General features: G+C 43.0%; 1 protein-coding gene across 2 annotated transcripts; it reads left to right on the top strand.

Annotated features, from left to right (window-relative positions):
* Nucleotides 1-1,544: 1,544 nt before the first annotated feature.
* On the top strand, nt 1,545-14,932 carry POLR3GL (RNA polymerase III subunit GL). 2 transcript variants are annotated; one of them, XM_055584515.1, is made up of 8 exons: nt 1,545-1,690; nt 10,927-11,094; nt 11,434-11,563; nt 12,407-12,475; nt 13,009-13,065; nt 13,302-13,375; nt 13,506-13,619; nt 14,144-14,932. In XM_055584515.1, exons 2-8 carry the CDS (start codon nt 10,969-10,971, stop codon nt 14,228-14,230), a joined length of 657 nt encoding a protein of 218 aa, XP_055440490.1. In that variant the 5' UTR covers nt 1,545-1,690; nt 10,927-10,968; the 3' UTR covers nt 14,231-14,932. The 2 variants fall into 2 exon arrangements, with proteins under 2 accessions (XP_055440490.1, XP_055440489.1); XM_055584514.1 differs by lacking the exon at nt 1,545-1,690 and adding an exon at nt 8,331-8,350.
* The last annotated feature ends 332 nt before the right edge of the window (nt 14,933-15,264 follow it).

The following is a 15,264-nucleotide window of genomic DNA, read 5'->3' as shown; positions in this document are numbered from 1 at the left end:
TTTTGGAGGGATGGGAGGAAGAGAGAGAGAAAAGGGGTAGAGAAGAATGAAACTTGTAACACATTCTCTCTCATTGCATCTATTTATTCTCGGTCTTGCTTAGGCTCATTTTCCCATCTTGTTTGAAGGTCTCTGTTTGAATCGTTCCTTAAAGTCTTCTTTCTCCCTATCTGTAGCAGTCGGTTTCTCTCAGTGTCTGTCTCTGCCTCTCCTCACCACCTGCCCTGTCTCCATGGTTACCATAGCTTCCATCTGCATATTTTAGGAATGAGTTTGTGTCCAGCTGGAAGGCATCAGGGGAAGTGGGGGGTAGGGGGTGAGGAAAAAATCCTAAGGATTTGGAAAACTCACCTGAGATAATTCAGAGGCTGGAGGCCACCAGACACAAGACATAATGTTCCTGAAGAAGGGGGAGAGATAAATATATGCAGGGAAGCTACCCATTTTTATTAGGTACCATGTTTCAACCCCTGGGTTGGGAAGATCCCCTGGAGAAGGAAATGGCAACCCACACCAGTATTCTTGCCTGGAGAATCCCATGAACAGAAGAGCCTGGCAGGGTGCAGTCCACAGGGTCACAAAGAGTCAGACACAACTGAAGCAACTTAGTATGCACACATAATTTACTGGAAACCAACTATGTGCCAATTATGTAAGTACACACATTATCTCCAATCCTCACAACAATGCTATAAGGTAGGAATTATTTTCTTGTTATAAAGAAACTGTGACTTAGTAAAGTTAAGCAGTTCTCCAAAGCTTCACAGCTCTGTTTCTGTCCTATTTCAAAGGCTGGGTGCTTGCCATTCCACCAACAGCCTTCCCAGTCCAGAGGCTTCACTCCCAGGGCCGTTTTCTCTGACATCAGGGTTATTGTTCTTGACTAACTTCTAGATTCTATCTCTACTCAGATCTCTTTCCCCATTGTTTATGTTTTTGTGTGTGTGTGTGTGTGTGAAAGTGGGACCCCTCCTCCCACCCCACCCCACCCCCCGCCCCTCTTTAACCAAAGGCTAGGAGGAGCTGGAAGGAGGTGGAAAATGCAGTAAACACTGGACTCCTGCCCTATCTCCCCAACTCTGGTTATCTGATTTCTTAATCTTTCCTTTCCCAAAGCCTCTTTCCATCTTCTCACAGACATGGCAGCAACCTACAGGAAAACATTTTTCTAGAAAAGAAATACTCATGGGTAGTGCTGGAGGGAAGCAGCGCAGAACTGAAGGGAAGACTGGAGGAATGGAGGAGAAGCCAAATGTGAAGCCACAAAAAGAATGATCCCCAACGGAGCAAGTTTCACAGAGCTTTCTTTCTCTGTGGAAGCTCTTTCTATAGAGTCCCTCGGTGAAATCTAAGGATCAGCTTCCCTCTGTGAACTTCCCTGCGAGCTTCCCTCGCCAGGCCAAGGGGTCCTCCATCTGAGATGGGGTCTGAAATGACTGACCCCCTGGTTGGTTCTGCAACCCCATCTTTCTACTCACCCGGCTGGCTAGCCTGAGTTCCGGCTAACTCTCTCCCTCCCTCCCCTCCTCAGCTTCAAGTGGGCGGACCTCTTCGGCTCCCCCTAGATTGGCTGGGAGAACTCACCAATGGGGAGCTCTGGGAGGCGGACCTAGAACGCCACCAGCTTGAAGAAGACAAGCAAATTTCAAGTTGGCTGCGGCGTGTTTTCCGCGTGGGGGAGGGGCAGCAGGTAAGGCCCCGACTTGGTGGCTCTGACCTGGTTCCATCCCGCACCTCCCGAACTAGTTCACCAGGGACCAGCTGCTAGCTAGGGAGACAACGCTTTCCGGCAGCCTGTTGGATCTGCCCCCTTCTAGTTCCCCACCCTCTCCCTGTGGGCTCCCTTTGCTGTGTTGATTATACACTGGAGAACTATAGTTTTCCTTCTCGCAAAGGGGAGATATATTAAAGGAGAAAGTGGAAGACTCTCTCTGATACCTCTGACTCTTTACTGTGAACCAGCTTCCCCTAAATCTATTAGTACTAAGAGCTTGACAGACTCCCGTTGTCTATCAAAACTCTTATGAAATATTACCTCCTACCTGTAGCTTTCCTGGACCAATTTTTTTTTTTTCAGGATTAATTGTTCGTCAGTCTGATGATAGCATTTTATGTGTACTTTTACTGGAGCCCTTAGTGCCCTCTCCCTCTTTAATGTTTCTATTCTACTTAGAATATAAAGTTTTGTAGGGCAAGTTCTAGTATTTAATACAATGCAATGTATTATGTATTAAATGCACAGTGCCCAGGAAAAGTTAATTGGATGGACTTGATTGGAAAGGAAAAATTTAAACTTCTGATGTAATTAGAGAACAATTAATAAAACACAAAGTAAAATACAATACAGTATATCATTATGACCTCTTAAGTTGGTGGTTCATAATGTAAATTGGTCCCAAAGTCCAGAGAAGGGAGAAAGCTAAGAGGACTGGGATGGTGAAGGGAGCCTTTAGGAATCACAAGGTCTCAAGTTTGGAACAGACCTTAGGAGTCATGTATTCATTCTTTCAGCCAAATATTTATTGAGCATCTACTATATGTCAGACATAATGCTGGAGAATGGGGATCATAGTGAATCCTTTACTTTAGATATGCATCCTTCCTCTGATAAACCATATTTAGTAAATTATTATCCAGCTTCTGTTTAAACTTTTTAGTAAGAGAACTTCCTATCTCACTTTGCTCTTCAATCAATATCCAACAAATACAAGAAATATATGGCTCAACAAAATGTATTCCACATTTTCACTGTAAAAGAGACAGAACTGTCCTAATGGTAACATTCTTAAAGATAATATCTCTTTGTTTTCTGTTTATAGAAGTAATATACATTTATCCTAGAAAACCATAAAATGTCTATTATATCATGACAATGAATCCCTTCAATTTATTTCCTGCATGTATACATATGTATTTATATGTGTTTTTGTGTATATATTACACACATAGGGCCATACGACAAATACAACCTTTTATTATGCTTTCTCCACTTTACATCATATTGTGAACATTTTTCTGTCTTTAAATATTATTTGAAATTTTTATTATGTCTACATAATAGTCTAAGATAGATATTTGATTTTTTTTAACCATTCATATTTTTAAAAATAAAGCCTACTTATTGAAGTTGGTCATTAGGTCTTTTTTTTGTTTAAGATTTATTTATTTATTGGCTGTGGTGGGTCTTCATTGCTTCAAGTAGACTTTCTCTAGTTGTGTCTTAGTTATGGCAAGTGGGGGCTACTCTTTGTTGCGGTGTGTGGGCTTCTTATTGTGGTGGCTTCTTTTGTTGAGGAGCACAGGCTCTAAGCACATGGGTTTCAGAAGTTGCAATGCCTGGGCTCAGTGGTTGCGGCAGACGGGCTTAGTTGCTCCATGGCATATGGGATCTTCCAGGACCAGGGACTGAACCAGTGTCCCTTGTGTTGCAAGGCAGATTCTTAACCACTGGACCACTGAGAAAGCCCCTGCTGCTGCTGCTGCTGCTGCTGCTGCTAATAAGTCCCTTCAGTCATGTCTGACCCTGTGCGACCCCATAGACGGCAGCCTACCAGGCTCCTCTGTCCCTGGGATTTTCCAGGCAAGAATACTGGAGTGGGTTGCCATTTCCTTCAATGCATGCATGCTAAGTCGCTTCAGCTGTGTCGGACTCTGTTTGACCCCATGGACAGCAGCCCACCAGGCTCCTATGTCCACAGGATTCTCCAGGCAAGAATACTGGAGTAGGTTGCCATTTCCTTCTCCAGTAAGGAAGCCCCAACCATTCATTTTTTGTTGGACTATTTAGGTTATTTCAGAATTTGTGCTACTATGGATAGCTCTTTGATAAACATGCTTTTCTATCTCTGACTATGTATCTGGTGATTTCTTTGGATAAGTTTTAAAAGTGGGATTACTGGATTAAGGATATATTAACTTTTAAAAGGCTGTAGATTCAAAGAGTCAAATTGCTCACCCAAAATATTGTATTTATAATTCTTCCAGTGAGGTATGAGAGTGTCCACTTCAAAAAAATTCATGGAAGCCTGATTAATTTTTAAATCTTTGCCAATTTTATAGATAAAAAATAGTTTGATTGACCATTCTTTGTTAATTGTCTATTCATGTTCTTTGCATATTTATTCTATTGGGATGATTTTTCTTCATTTCCATGAGTTCTAATATAATAAGAGTGTTAAATCTTTGTCTTATTTATTACAAATATAGCAAATTCTAAACGTTAGAGTGCTCCAAGCCTCAGTCCCTGGATCTCTTCTTTTCTCTCTTCACATCCACTCCTTTAGGAATCTCTCCCAGTCTCATGACTTGAAACATTTGTATACCGAGACCTCCATTACAATGTAAGCTCCTTTTAAACTCCATGGGTGCAGCAGTTTTTGTCCATTTTGCTCACTGCTACATCCCTAGCATTTGAAACAGTGCCTGACACTGAATAAGAACTGAGTAAATATTCGTTGAATGAATTAAGGTGGTTTTATTATTATTTCCATTTTACAGATAAGGAAACATCAACCCTCCCTATTATTCACTCTTGCACTCCCCTTCCCCCACAATCAACAGGATCTCACATATGTTATACTCATTCCCAACTGTGCTGAACTGTGTAATGTAGTAGAAGTTACTAAGAAGCAGTTTTCAAAAAAAAAATACAGAAAAGCAATAACATCAAATTTAAGAAAGGCTTTTTAGTAATTTCTACCATATTAAAACAATTATGGCTCAGTTGGGAATGAGTATAACATATGTTGGATGTTGTTTATGGGGGAAGGAGAATGCATGATGTTTATGGAGGGGTAGTTTGGGACCAGATTATAGGAAACCTTGAACATCTTCAAGAATCATAATCACTTAATCACAATCTTAAATAGAAGAGCCTTGTAGATTCCTAAGCTGAGTAGGGTACAGATGGATGGTTTACAGTTTCCTAACCACCAGGTTCAGTTCAGTTCAGTCGCTCAGTCGTGTCCGACTCTTTGTGACCCCATGAATTGCAGCACACCAGGCCTCCCTGTCCATCACCAGCTCCCGGAGTTCACTCAGACTCACGTCCATCGAGTCAGTGATGCCATCCAGCCATCTCATCCTCTGTCGTCCCCTTCTCCTCCTGCCCCCAATCCCTCCCAGCATCAGAGTCTTTTCCAATGAGTCAACTCTTCGCATGAGGTGGCCAAAGTACTGGAGTTTCAGCTTTAGCATCATTCCCTCCAAAGAAATCCTAGGGCTGATCTCCAGAATGGACTGGTTGGATCTCCTTGCAGTCCAAGGGACTCTCAAGAGTCTTCTCCAACACCACAGTTCAAAAGCATCAATTCTTTGGCGCTCAGCCTTCTTCACAGTCCAACTCTCACATCCATACATGACCACAGGAAAAACCATAGCCTTGACTAGACGGACCTTTGTTGGCAAAGTAACGTCTCTGATTTTGAATATGCTATCTAGGTTGGTCATAACTTTTCTTCCAAATCTGTCTTCTTTTTACCCCACATTTCTTGAGGGTCACTTGGTCAGTATGTGGAAATGGAGTTAGATTTGTCTCACCTCAAAGCTCATGGCCTTTTCTTAACTCCTTACTGCTTTGCAATCAAAACAGCTCCTGTCTCCGTTGATAGAACTGTATCTATCAGATGGAGGGATACCTAAGCCGGCTAGTTAAGAGTGTTTTCCCATGAAAGGGCCTGAAAACACAATAGCAAATTCTTACTCCCTCTCTCACATCTATAAGACAGGACCTCTCACCTAATGTGTTCTTTAAGTCAGATCACAGTTTAATCTATTAACTAACAGCTGTTTTTGTTTATTTGTTTATTACTTCTCATTAGACTTTACAATGTGTTAGTTTCTGCTGCACAGCAAAGTCAATCAGCTGCACGTATACATATATCCTCTCTTTTTTAGATTTCCTTCCCATTTAGATCACCATAGAGCACTGAGTAAAGTTCCCTGTGCTGCACAGTAGGTTCTCACTAGTTATCTATTGTATACATAGTATCAATAGTGTATATATGTAGATCCCAGTCTCCCAATTCATCCCACCCACCCTCTTACCCCTTGGTATCCATGTTTGTTTTCTATGTCTGTCTCTATTTTTGCTTTGCAAATAAGATCATCTATACCATTTTTCTAGATTCCACATATATGTGTTAATGTATGATATTGATTTTTCTCTTTCTGACTTACTTCACTCTGTATGGCAGTTTCTAGGTCCATCCAAGTCTCTGCAGATGGCAGAATTTCATTCCTTTTTATAGCTGAGTAATATTCCATTGTATTGTATCATATGTATCACACCGTCTTTGTTTATCTGTCGATGTACATTTAGGTTGCCTCCATATCATGGCTATTGCAAAAAGTGCTGCAGTGAACATTGGGGTGCATGTATCTTTTTGAATTATGGTTTTCTCCAAGTATGCGCCTAGGAGTGAGATTTCTGGGTCATATGGTAGTTCTCATTTTAGTTTTTAAAGGAATCTTCATGCTGTTCCCCGTAGTGTCTGTACCAGTTTACATTCCCACCAACAGTGTAGGAGGGTTCCCTTTTCTCCACACCCTCTCCAGCATTTATTGTTTGTAGACGTTTTGATGACGGCCATTCTGACTAATGTGAGGTGATACCTCATTAACAGCTGTCTTTTCCTCACATTTTTCATGGCAGTTGGACTTGAAGCTTTCCAGATTTCTTAAGCAAACATTTCCCTACCCTCTCCTTCCTGTTACATATTGTTAATCTCATCTACTATTCAGTTACTATATTTTTAATTTTCTAATGAATATTTTACTCTTATTATAAAAGCAATACCTTTTTGGTACAGAGGAAAAACAGTGCTTAAAATATATATTACCAAAAAATCTCCAAAACCCATCACCTTAAATTAACCAATGTTAATTCTTGTTGTATACCCTTTAATAAAAACTTTTCTGTAAAGCAATTATCCTTCAATAAAAAATAAATTAATTTTTTGAAAAAGAACAACTTTTTTACTTATATGTATGGGTGTGTGTAAGTTTGACAAAATAGATTACCTTGTATATATTTTTAAATCTTTTTTTCCCTGACATCTTTTGTGGAGTGCATTTTGTTGAGTCATATATTTCTTGTTTTATTTGTTGGATTTTGATTAAAGAACAAATATCCAAAAATGGAATGACTTGTAAAGTGAGATAAAAAGATTTGCTAAAAAGTTTAAATTGAAGCTGGATAACAGTTTATTAGATATGGTTTATCAAAGGAAAGCTGAATGTCTAAAGTAAAGGATTCACCATGATCTCCATTGTCTAGCATTATGTCTGGCTTATAGTGGTGGTGGTTGTGGTTTAGTTGCTAAGTCGTGTCTGACTCTTCCGACCCCGTGGACTGTAGCCTGCCAGGCTCCTCTGTCTATGGGATTCTCCAGGCAAGAATACTGTAGTGGGTTACCATTTCCTTCTCCAGGGGATCTTCCTGACCCAGGAATCAAACCTGGGTCTCCTGCATTGTAGGCAAATTCTTTACCAACTGAGCTACAAGTTATAGTAGATTACAGTAGATGCTCAATAAATATTTGTTGAAAGAAAGAAAGGAAACATGATTTCTAAGGCCTGATTCAGACTTGGGACCTTGTGATTCCTAAAGCCTCCCCTCACCATCCTAGTCCTCTTAGCTTTCTCTCTTCTCTGGACTGTGGGAACAATTTTATCATGAACCACTAATTTGAGAGGTCATGATTATGTATTATATTGTCTCTTATAGTTCCATAACTAACATGTTATTAGTATGTATGCTTATATGATGTGATGAAAGTGTCACTTTATCTTGTTGATCATCTGCCTCCAAATCCACAACCCCAGTCTAATCAAGAGAAAAACCTCAGAAAAATTCCAATTGAGGAACATCCTATAATATATTTGATCAGTAATCTTTAATAAAACTGTCAGGGTAATGAAAAACAAGGAAGGTCAGAGAACTGTGAATTTTGAATTGATAACTCATGTTTCTTTCTTTATTAATAGATTTTATTTCTTAAAACACTTTGAGATTTACAGAAAAACTGAGCAGATAGTACAAAAAGTTTCCATACACCCTGGCACCAGTTTCCCCTATTATTAACATAATAATTAATATGGTATATTTGTTATAATTAATGAATAAATATTGATACATTGTCTATACTTGCTTTGGAGTTCCTTAGTTTTACCTAATGCTCTTTTTCTGTTCCAGGATCCTGTCCAGGATACCACATTACAATTAGTTATCATGGCCTTATTATGTCTATATATATAGAGACTTATATATGCACAAACTGTATGTATAATACAGAAGTGGTATTGAAAGGATGCATATGCAAATATTCGTAATGATTATTACTACATCATGGTTAGTAGATGTTTTTCTTTATACCTCATTTGTATCTTTTCAAGTTTTCTGCTGCTGCTGCTGCTGCTAAGTCGCTTCAGTCATGTCTGACTCTGTGCGACCCCATAGACGGCAGCCCACCAGGCTCCCCTGTCCCTGGGATTCTCCAGGCAAGAACACTGGAGTGGGTTGCCATTTCCTTCTCCAATGCATGAAAGTGAAAAGTGAAAGTGAAGTCACTCAGTCGTGTCCGACTCTTAGCGACCCCATGGACTGCAGCCTACCAGGCTCCTCCGTCCATGGGACTTTCCAGGGAAGAGTACTGGAGTGGGGTACCATTGTTTGTCTGCCTACAATGTGGAGACCTGGGTTCAATCCCTGGGTTGGGAAGATCTCCTGGAGAAGGAAATGGCAACCCACTCCAGTATTCTTGCCGGAAAATCCCATGGACGGAGAAGCCATGGGGTCACAGAGTCAGACACGACTGAGTGACTTTACTTACTTTTACTTCTGAAATTAGAAAACAAAAGGAATTTTTTTTTTTTAAGAATGCTACCACTAGGACAGCTCTCTTTTACAATGGAAGTGTGAACTTTTCTTGTTTTTGATGACCCTGACAGTTTTGAAGAGTACTAGTCACATATATTATAAGATGCTTCTCCATTGGAATTTGTCTGCTTTTTTCCTCCTGTTTACAGACTGGGGTATCAGTCTGGGGGAGGAAGATATCACATCTGCTAATGGTAAAGGATCTGCCTGCCAATGCAGGAGACGCTAGGGACAGAGGTTCAATCTCTGGGTCGGGAAGATCTCCTAGAGAAGGAATGGCAACCCACTCCAGTATTCTTGCCTGGAAAATTCCATGGCCAGGGGAGCCTGGTGAACTACAGTCCAAGGGGCCATAAAGAGTTCGACATGACTGAGCACACAAGGGTACATACTAATGATATGATTTAAAGTCGTTCATGTTGACCTTGGTCACCTGACTGAAGTAATGCTTGTCCAATTTCTATACCGTAAAGTTACCACCCCCCCCCCACCTTTCCAAAATTGTTTTGGACAAAATTCCCTATGCACAGGCCATACTTAAGCAGTGAGGAATTACACTTTCCCCTTTTAGGGTGGAATCCCTGCTGGTTCAGATGGTAAAGCATCTGCCTGCAATGCAGGAGACCTAGGTTTGATCACTGGGTTGGGAAGATCCCCTGGAGAAGGGAATGGCAACCTACTCTAGTATTCTTGCCTGGAGAATTCCACGGACAGGGGAGCCTGGTGGGCTATAGTTCACGGGGTTTTAAAAAGGCGGGCACAACTAAACGACTAACACTTTCTTTCTACATAATTTATTTAAAATTCTGCATATGGGATTTTTTTTCCTCTCCCATGTATTAATTTGTTCAAATGTTTATTTATATATCAGTATAGTCTCTGGATATTTATCTTATACTTTGATATTACATTCCAATACTACTTTATTTTATGGTTCAACTTATTCAGGCTTTGGCCATTGGGAGCTCTTTCATTTGCCTCTTATGTACCTTTGACAGAGCCCCATCAATGTGTGTGTTGTTTTTTGAGCACTTTCTTACTTTCTGGCACTACAAGATACTTCAGTCTCATCCTGTGTATTTCCTGCCCCATTGGAGAAGCTGCATTTCTCCAAGAAGCCCTGGTTCCTTTTGCTGGAGAGTAGTATGAGAAACCAAGATCTGGGTGCTAGGTATCTTCCCTGCTACTGGGATATAATTTCTTTCAAGTTTCTTTTTCATTTGATGACTTTCTTGAATTTCCCGGCCTATCTGACTGGTTTTTCAAAAATGATGGTAAGAGGCAGAGTTCAGTTACAGTAGCAGGAAGAACTTTCAATTCATCACAGTTGATCACATGGAAGGGGCTACCTTGGGGGAAAAGGACACCATCTCTTTAGGAAAATGCCACCAGAGGCTGAATGACTGACAATTTACAGAAGGTAGTACTGTACTGGGAGGATTATTGAGCTAGAAGACTCCATGTGTCTTTCCAGTTCTAAGATTCTGTGTTTCCAAGTGGCGTTTAAAAAGATCTGTTTGAGTGTAATATTTCTTCTCACACAGCACCCCCCCACCCCCAACCAGTTGACAGTGAGACTGATGACTCATTTCTGTTCCCTCACAGTGTCTAGCACACTACCTTTTTCATGGTAGATGCTTAATAAATGTTTTGCTGAAATGCATTGCATTAGATTGAATTGGGGCCTAGTTGGGTTTGGAAAGTGAGAGAGAGAAAGAATTCAAAGATCATATGTAGGTATGCAGCTGATGATAAACATCCAGTTAACTTGGGAACATAGGGAAATTTTATCCAAGTGTCTAGTCACTTTCCTCCTTGTGCTTCAGTTACACCAGTTACACCATGTTGCAATTATCTGTCCTGTTGGGACCATGTCTCATCCTTATTTATATTTTCAGAAATACCTTGCCTGGCACCATGCCTTCTCAAAATTCATTGAATTAAACTGGCTTTTCAGGTCTCTGGGAGAAACAATTTGAGTGTCTTGTACCTCCCTCGTTTCCTGTCCATTCTACTGTACTTTTTCTCTTTGTTTTTGTCTTTATCAGGTTTTTCCCATTGGATGTCTGAATCCCCAGGCCCCCTCCATCATGGCCAGCCGGGGTGGGGGCCGGGGTTGTGGCCGGGGCCAGTTGACCTTCAACGTGGAGGCCGTGGGCATTGGGAAGGGGGATGCTTTGCCCCCACCCACCCTGCAGCCTTCTCCACTCTTCCCTGTGAGTGTCTGCCCCCTTTTCCCAAGACTCCCTTATGCCCTTGACTGACTGTATGCGATCCTGGATTCCTCCTGGGTCATCAGAATCATCCTTATCTGGCCCCTCCCTGTCTCTGTACTTGCAACTTACATGGGATGTTTTCCAGACTAGGAAGTGTCTGCCCTTACTTTTTATACTCTCTGCTCCCCAGCTTCCAAAATGCTGTGTTGCTCCCAGCATTTGCCTTTGGTCCCCTGCTCAATGGGAGCATTGGATAGAAGTGTGGGGAGAGGAGAGGCCCTCCTAGATTTATACTCCAGCATTTTTTCTCTGAACTGACCATTGCCTCTGCCTTCTTAGCCCTTGGAGTTCCGCCCAGTGCCTCTGCCCTCAGGAGAGGAAGGGGAATATGTCCTGGCCCTGAAGCAGGAGCTTCGAGGGGCCATGCGGCAGCTCCCCTACTTCATCCGGCCTGCTGTCCCCAAGAGAGGTTAGTTGAATGTTCTGAGTGCCTTTCATGAGTAGTGCCCTGTACTTAGCACCACTGGGGCCCCAGAGAGGTCAGAAGAGACACAGAAAACTTACTGCCTAGCTGGGGAGATCATAGTAATTACCCCTGCATTTGAAATGCATTATGGTATCCATGGTTTGTTTTGAGTTTCACAATAGTCTTGGACAGTAAGAGCTTAAGTATTAAGGTGCCCATTTTACAGATATAAATGGGGAGGTGTATTAGAAATTTTTAACAATCTGGATATTGCAGGCACTAACCAGTCAGAAGGAGTTGAGAAGGGTCTCTGAGAAGCCCTGCAAATTAAAATATTAGCCCTTTGGTTTGTGGCTCATGAAGAGGTCATGGAGCCAGGAGGGACTGGAGAAGGGGGCATACTTGGGAGGCCTGGGATAGTGGGTATTTACCAGGTGGTGTGGAAGTATAGTATTTCAGTGTATTGACAACTGGTACTTTCCTCCTAAAGCTCTAGAAGCTGAAGTTCAGACAGTTAAAAGACTTGCCCAAGTTACTCCCGTGAACAAGGAGTAGAGGGAAGACAGAAACCCTATTTTCTTGCTCTAGTATACTTTCCACTGTAACACACTCCCAGTCAATATAGCCATGCCTTAGGGTTAAGAGAGATAGCAAAAACATTGCAATTTCGGGTGGTGAAAAGACAGGTTAAAAGAGTATTGAAGATCATCACTGAAGCTGCCCTCCCTGGGCTCTGGGTTTGGGGTGAGGAAGACAATTTCTGAGTTTTGAGAGGGCTAGATCCTCAGGAAGAACCCGAGGGTTCTGATAGGATAAAACTTTGACCCTTGACCTCTGATCCCTCAGATGTGGAACGTTACTCAGACAAATATCAGATGTCAGGGCCGATTGACAATGCCATCGATTGGAACCCTGGTAGGTGATGGGCCCTTACATTGACTTCTTTTCTTTCAAATGCTTGAGTTGCTTCAAGCCACCACCTTATCCACCCTCCTCTGTCCCCAACCTCCACCCTATTCAGAAGGCTTAGATGTGCTCCAGCGTACTCACAGACTCTATCTAAAAACCTGGTAAATGTCCCCTACTCCTCTGGAGGTATCCAAACCACAGTTCTGTTCCAAGCAACTTTGACCCAACCCTTTCCTTCCTCGCCCTTACCCTGATCCTTGAAGTGAAGTCATTCAGTCGTGTCCGACTCTTTGTGACCCCGTGGACTGTAGCCCACCATGCTCCTCTGTCCCAAGAATACTGGAGTGGGTTGCTATTTCCTTCTCCAGGGGATCTTCCCAACCCAGGGATCGAACCCAGGTCTCCCACATTGCAGGCAGATGCTTTAACCTCTGAGCCACCAGGGAAACCCTGATCCTTATCTCTCCTTTAAAAGAGTCACCATTCTTAGGAGACCCCAGGCAGAGTCTGGCTGATTTTTACATTCCCGCTGTTTCTAGATTGGCGACGTCTGCCCCGGGAGCTAAAGATCCGAGTGCGGAAGCTACAGAAGGAACGTGAGTGTATCTGGGAAAAGGAGGGAAAGTACAGATTTCCTTTATCAACTGGAGGGCCAAGGATGCGGGTGGTCTTGCCTGCTCTCCCGATGCCTACCTACCCCATCTACCCAGTATGGCTGCTGGGTGCCCTGGTGGCCACGGGAGGGCAGCAAAGTGACATGGTCTATGCAAGAGGGTGACAGCTAAGAAGGAAGTTCCCTCTCTTATGGTTCACCTTGTGATCTTCTCACCAGGGACCACCATTATACTCCCCAAGAGACCCCCTAAGACCACAGAAGATAAGGAGGAAACAATACAGAAACTAGAGGTAAGGAAGAAATGTGAATAGAGCCCATTTGGGCCCCAGATTCATTCCTCTGCTTTGGCCCATGGGTGCCTCAGTTCTCCCCGTTCTGTGAGCTGAGTCTGGTTTCTCTTCCTGTTCATGCTCACATAAGACTCTGGAGAAGAAGGAGGAAGAAGTGACTTCAGAGGAAGATGAGGAGAAAGAAGAAGAAGAAGAGAAGGAAGAGGAAGAAGAAGAGGAGTATGATGAAGAAGAACATGAAGAGGTAAAGGGAACCACCTTTCATTCTCAGACCCCCGTCTTTTCCACTCATAAGCTCTAGGGATCTCAACTCTGTCCACCAGGCATGTTTTCTTCAGAGGGTTGGAGGGCCAAAGGAGATACTGCCCACAAAGGATAGTACCCTCCGCTTTATCTGTCCTTAAGTGAAAGTGAAAGTGAAGTCGCTCAGTCGTGTCCGACTCTTTGCGACCCCATGGACTGTAGCCCGCCAGGCTCCTCCATCCATGGGATTCTCCAGGCAAGAATACTGGAGTGGGTTGCCATTTCCTTCTCCAGGGGATCTTCCCAACCCAGGGATCGAACTGGGTCTCCTGCATTGCAGGCAGATGCTTTATCCTCTGAGCCACCTTAGGCTCTTCTTAAGAGTGAACTACAGCTTGCAGGGACCTCCCAAGCCTGGAGTGCTGTGATTGGGAGGGGAGGAGACTGGTACCTAGGGAGAAAGGAGAATGCTGAAAGCATGCCTGACCTAACCTTTCTTCCTCCCTTCCTTTTTTTCTATTTCAGGAAACTGATTACATCATGTCATATTTTGACAATGGGGAGGACTTTGGGGGTGACAGTGATGACAATATGGATGAGGCTATATACTGAAGACCGGAGAAGGCAATGGCACCCCACTCCAGTACTCTTGCCTGGAAAATCCCATGGACAGAGGAGCCTGGAAGGCTGCAGTCCATGGGGTCGCTGAGGATCGGATACCACTGAGCAACTTCACTTTCACTTTTCACTTTCATGCATTGGAGAAGGCAATGGCAACCCACTCCAGTGTTCTTGCCTGGAGAATCCCAGGGACAGGGGAGCCTAGTGGGCTGCCATCTATGGGGTCGCACAGAGTCGGACACGACTGAAGTGACTTAGCAGCAGCATATACTGAAGACAGACTCTAAACAATACCCTGGACCTTCATATCTTTCTTGATTTAGGACACAGAGACTAACTGTCTCCTATTACTTGGTTTTGTGGACAAGCAAATCCTTTGCTTAGAATCCAGCGAACCTGTTTGGTCCCTGGAGACAGAAATGGAGAGTGACAGTAGATAGCTCTCTTCTCTGCCCTTACCCTCCCTCTCTCCTGTGGTGTGGTATCTCCTCTGATATCTTGGGGAAAAGGGCAAAGGACCAGTGTCTCAGTTGTATGAAAGGAAAAAAGGAGGGTCAAAACGAGGACTGGAGTTGTTAGAGCTGAGATAGCTGTACACATGCCCCTAACTATTTTTTATAGTTCTTTCTGGGTGTGAGCCGTTAAGAGGAATAAGGGAAGTTTTACAGTTTCAATAAAATGTTTTTATCTGTCTCTCTGTCTAGGGTGAGGCCTAGTTGGGAGAGGGCTGGAGGAATGAAGGGAATGCCTAGTAAACCTTTCTTCTCTCCTTACCTGTTTTCAACAGTCCAGTGTAACACACTGGGCATTACAGCCTTCCTGTTCTTTGCCCCTTCCCTCCTACCCCCATGGTGGGACAGCTACTCCCAAACTAGCTCTGCCAAGGAACATTCAGAACTCATCTGCAGGGCTACACGGAGTGAACTGTAAATAGCCCATGCCCTGAAGACCAGCTGGCTTCTGAGCTTCTGGTCCTCAGGCAACGGGGACATGATTGTCTCTGTTCACATGTGTTCATGGGACAT

The sequence above is a fragment of the Bubalus kerabau genome, chromosome 6 (genome assembly GCF_029407905.1).
Source record: "Bubalus kerabau isolate K-KA32 ecotype Philippines breed swamp buffalo chromosome 6, PCC_UOA_SB_1v2, whole genome shotgun sequence".
Lineage (NCBI taxonomy): Eukaryota > Metazoa > Chordata > Mammalia > Artiodactyla > Bovidae > Bubalus > Bubalus kerabau.
Note: the sequence above shows the minus strand (reverse complement) of the source record. Positions and strands in the feature narration are given on the sequence as shown.

Bases quoted from the DNA above. Each gene is read 5' to 3' on its own strand.
- POLR3GL (XM_055584514.1), top strand. The intron at 12,476-13,008 runs GTAGGTGATGGG...CGCTGTTTCTAG, and splicing joins TGCCATCGATTGGAACCCTG to ATTGGCGACGTCTGCCCCGG. The intron at 13,620-14,143 runs GTAAAGGGAACC...TTTCTATTTCAG, and splicing joins ATGAAGAAGAACATGAAGAG to GAAACTGATTACATCATGTC.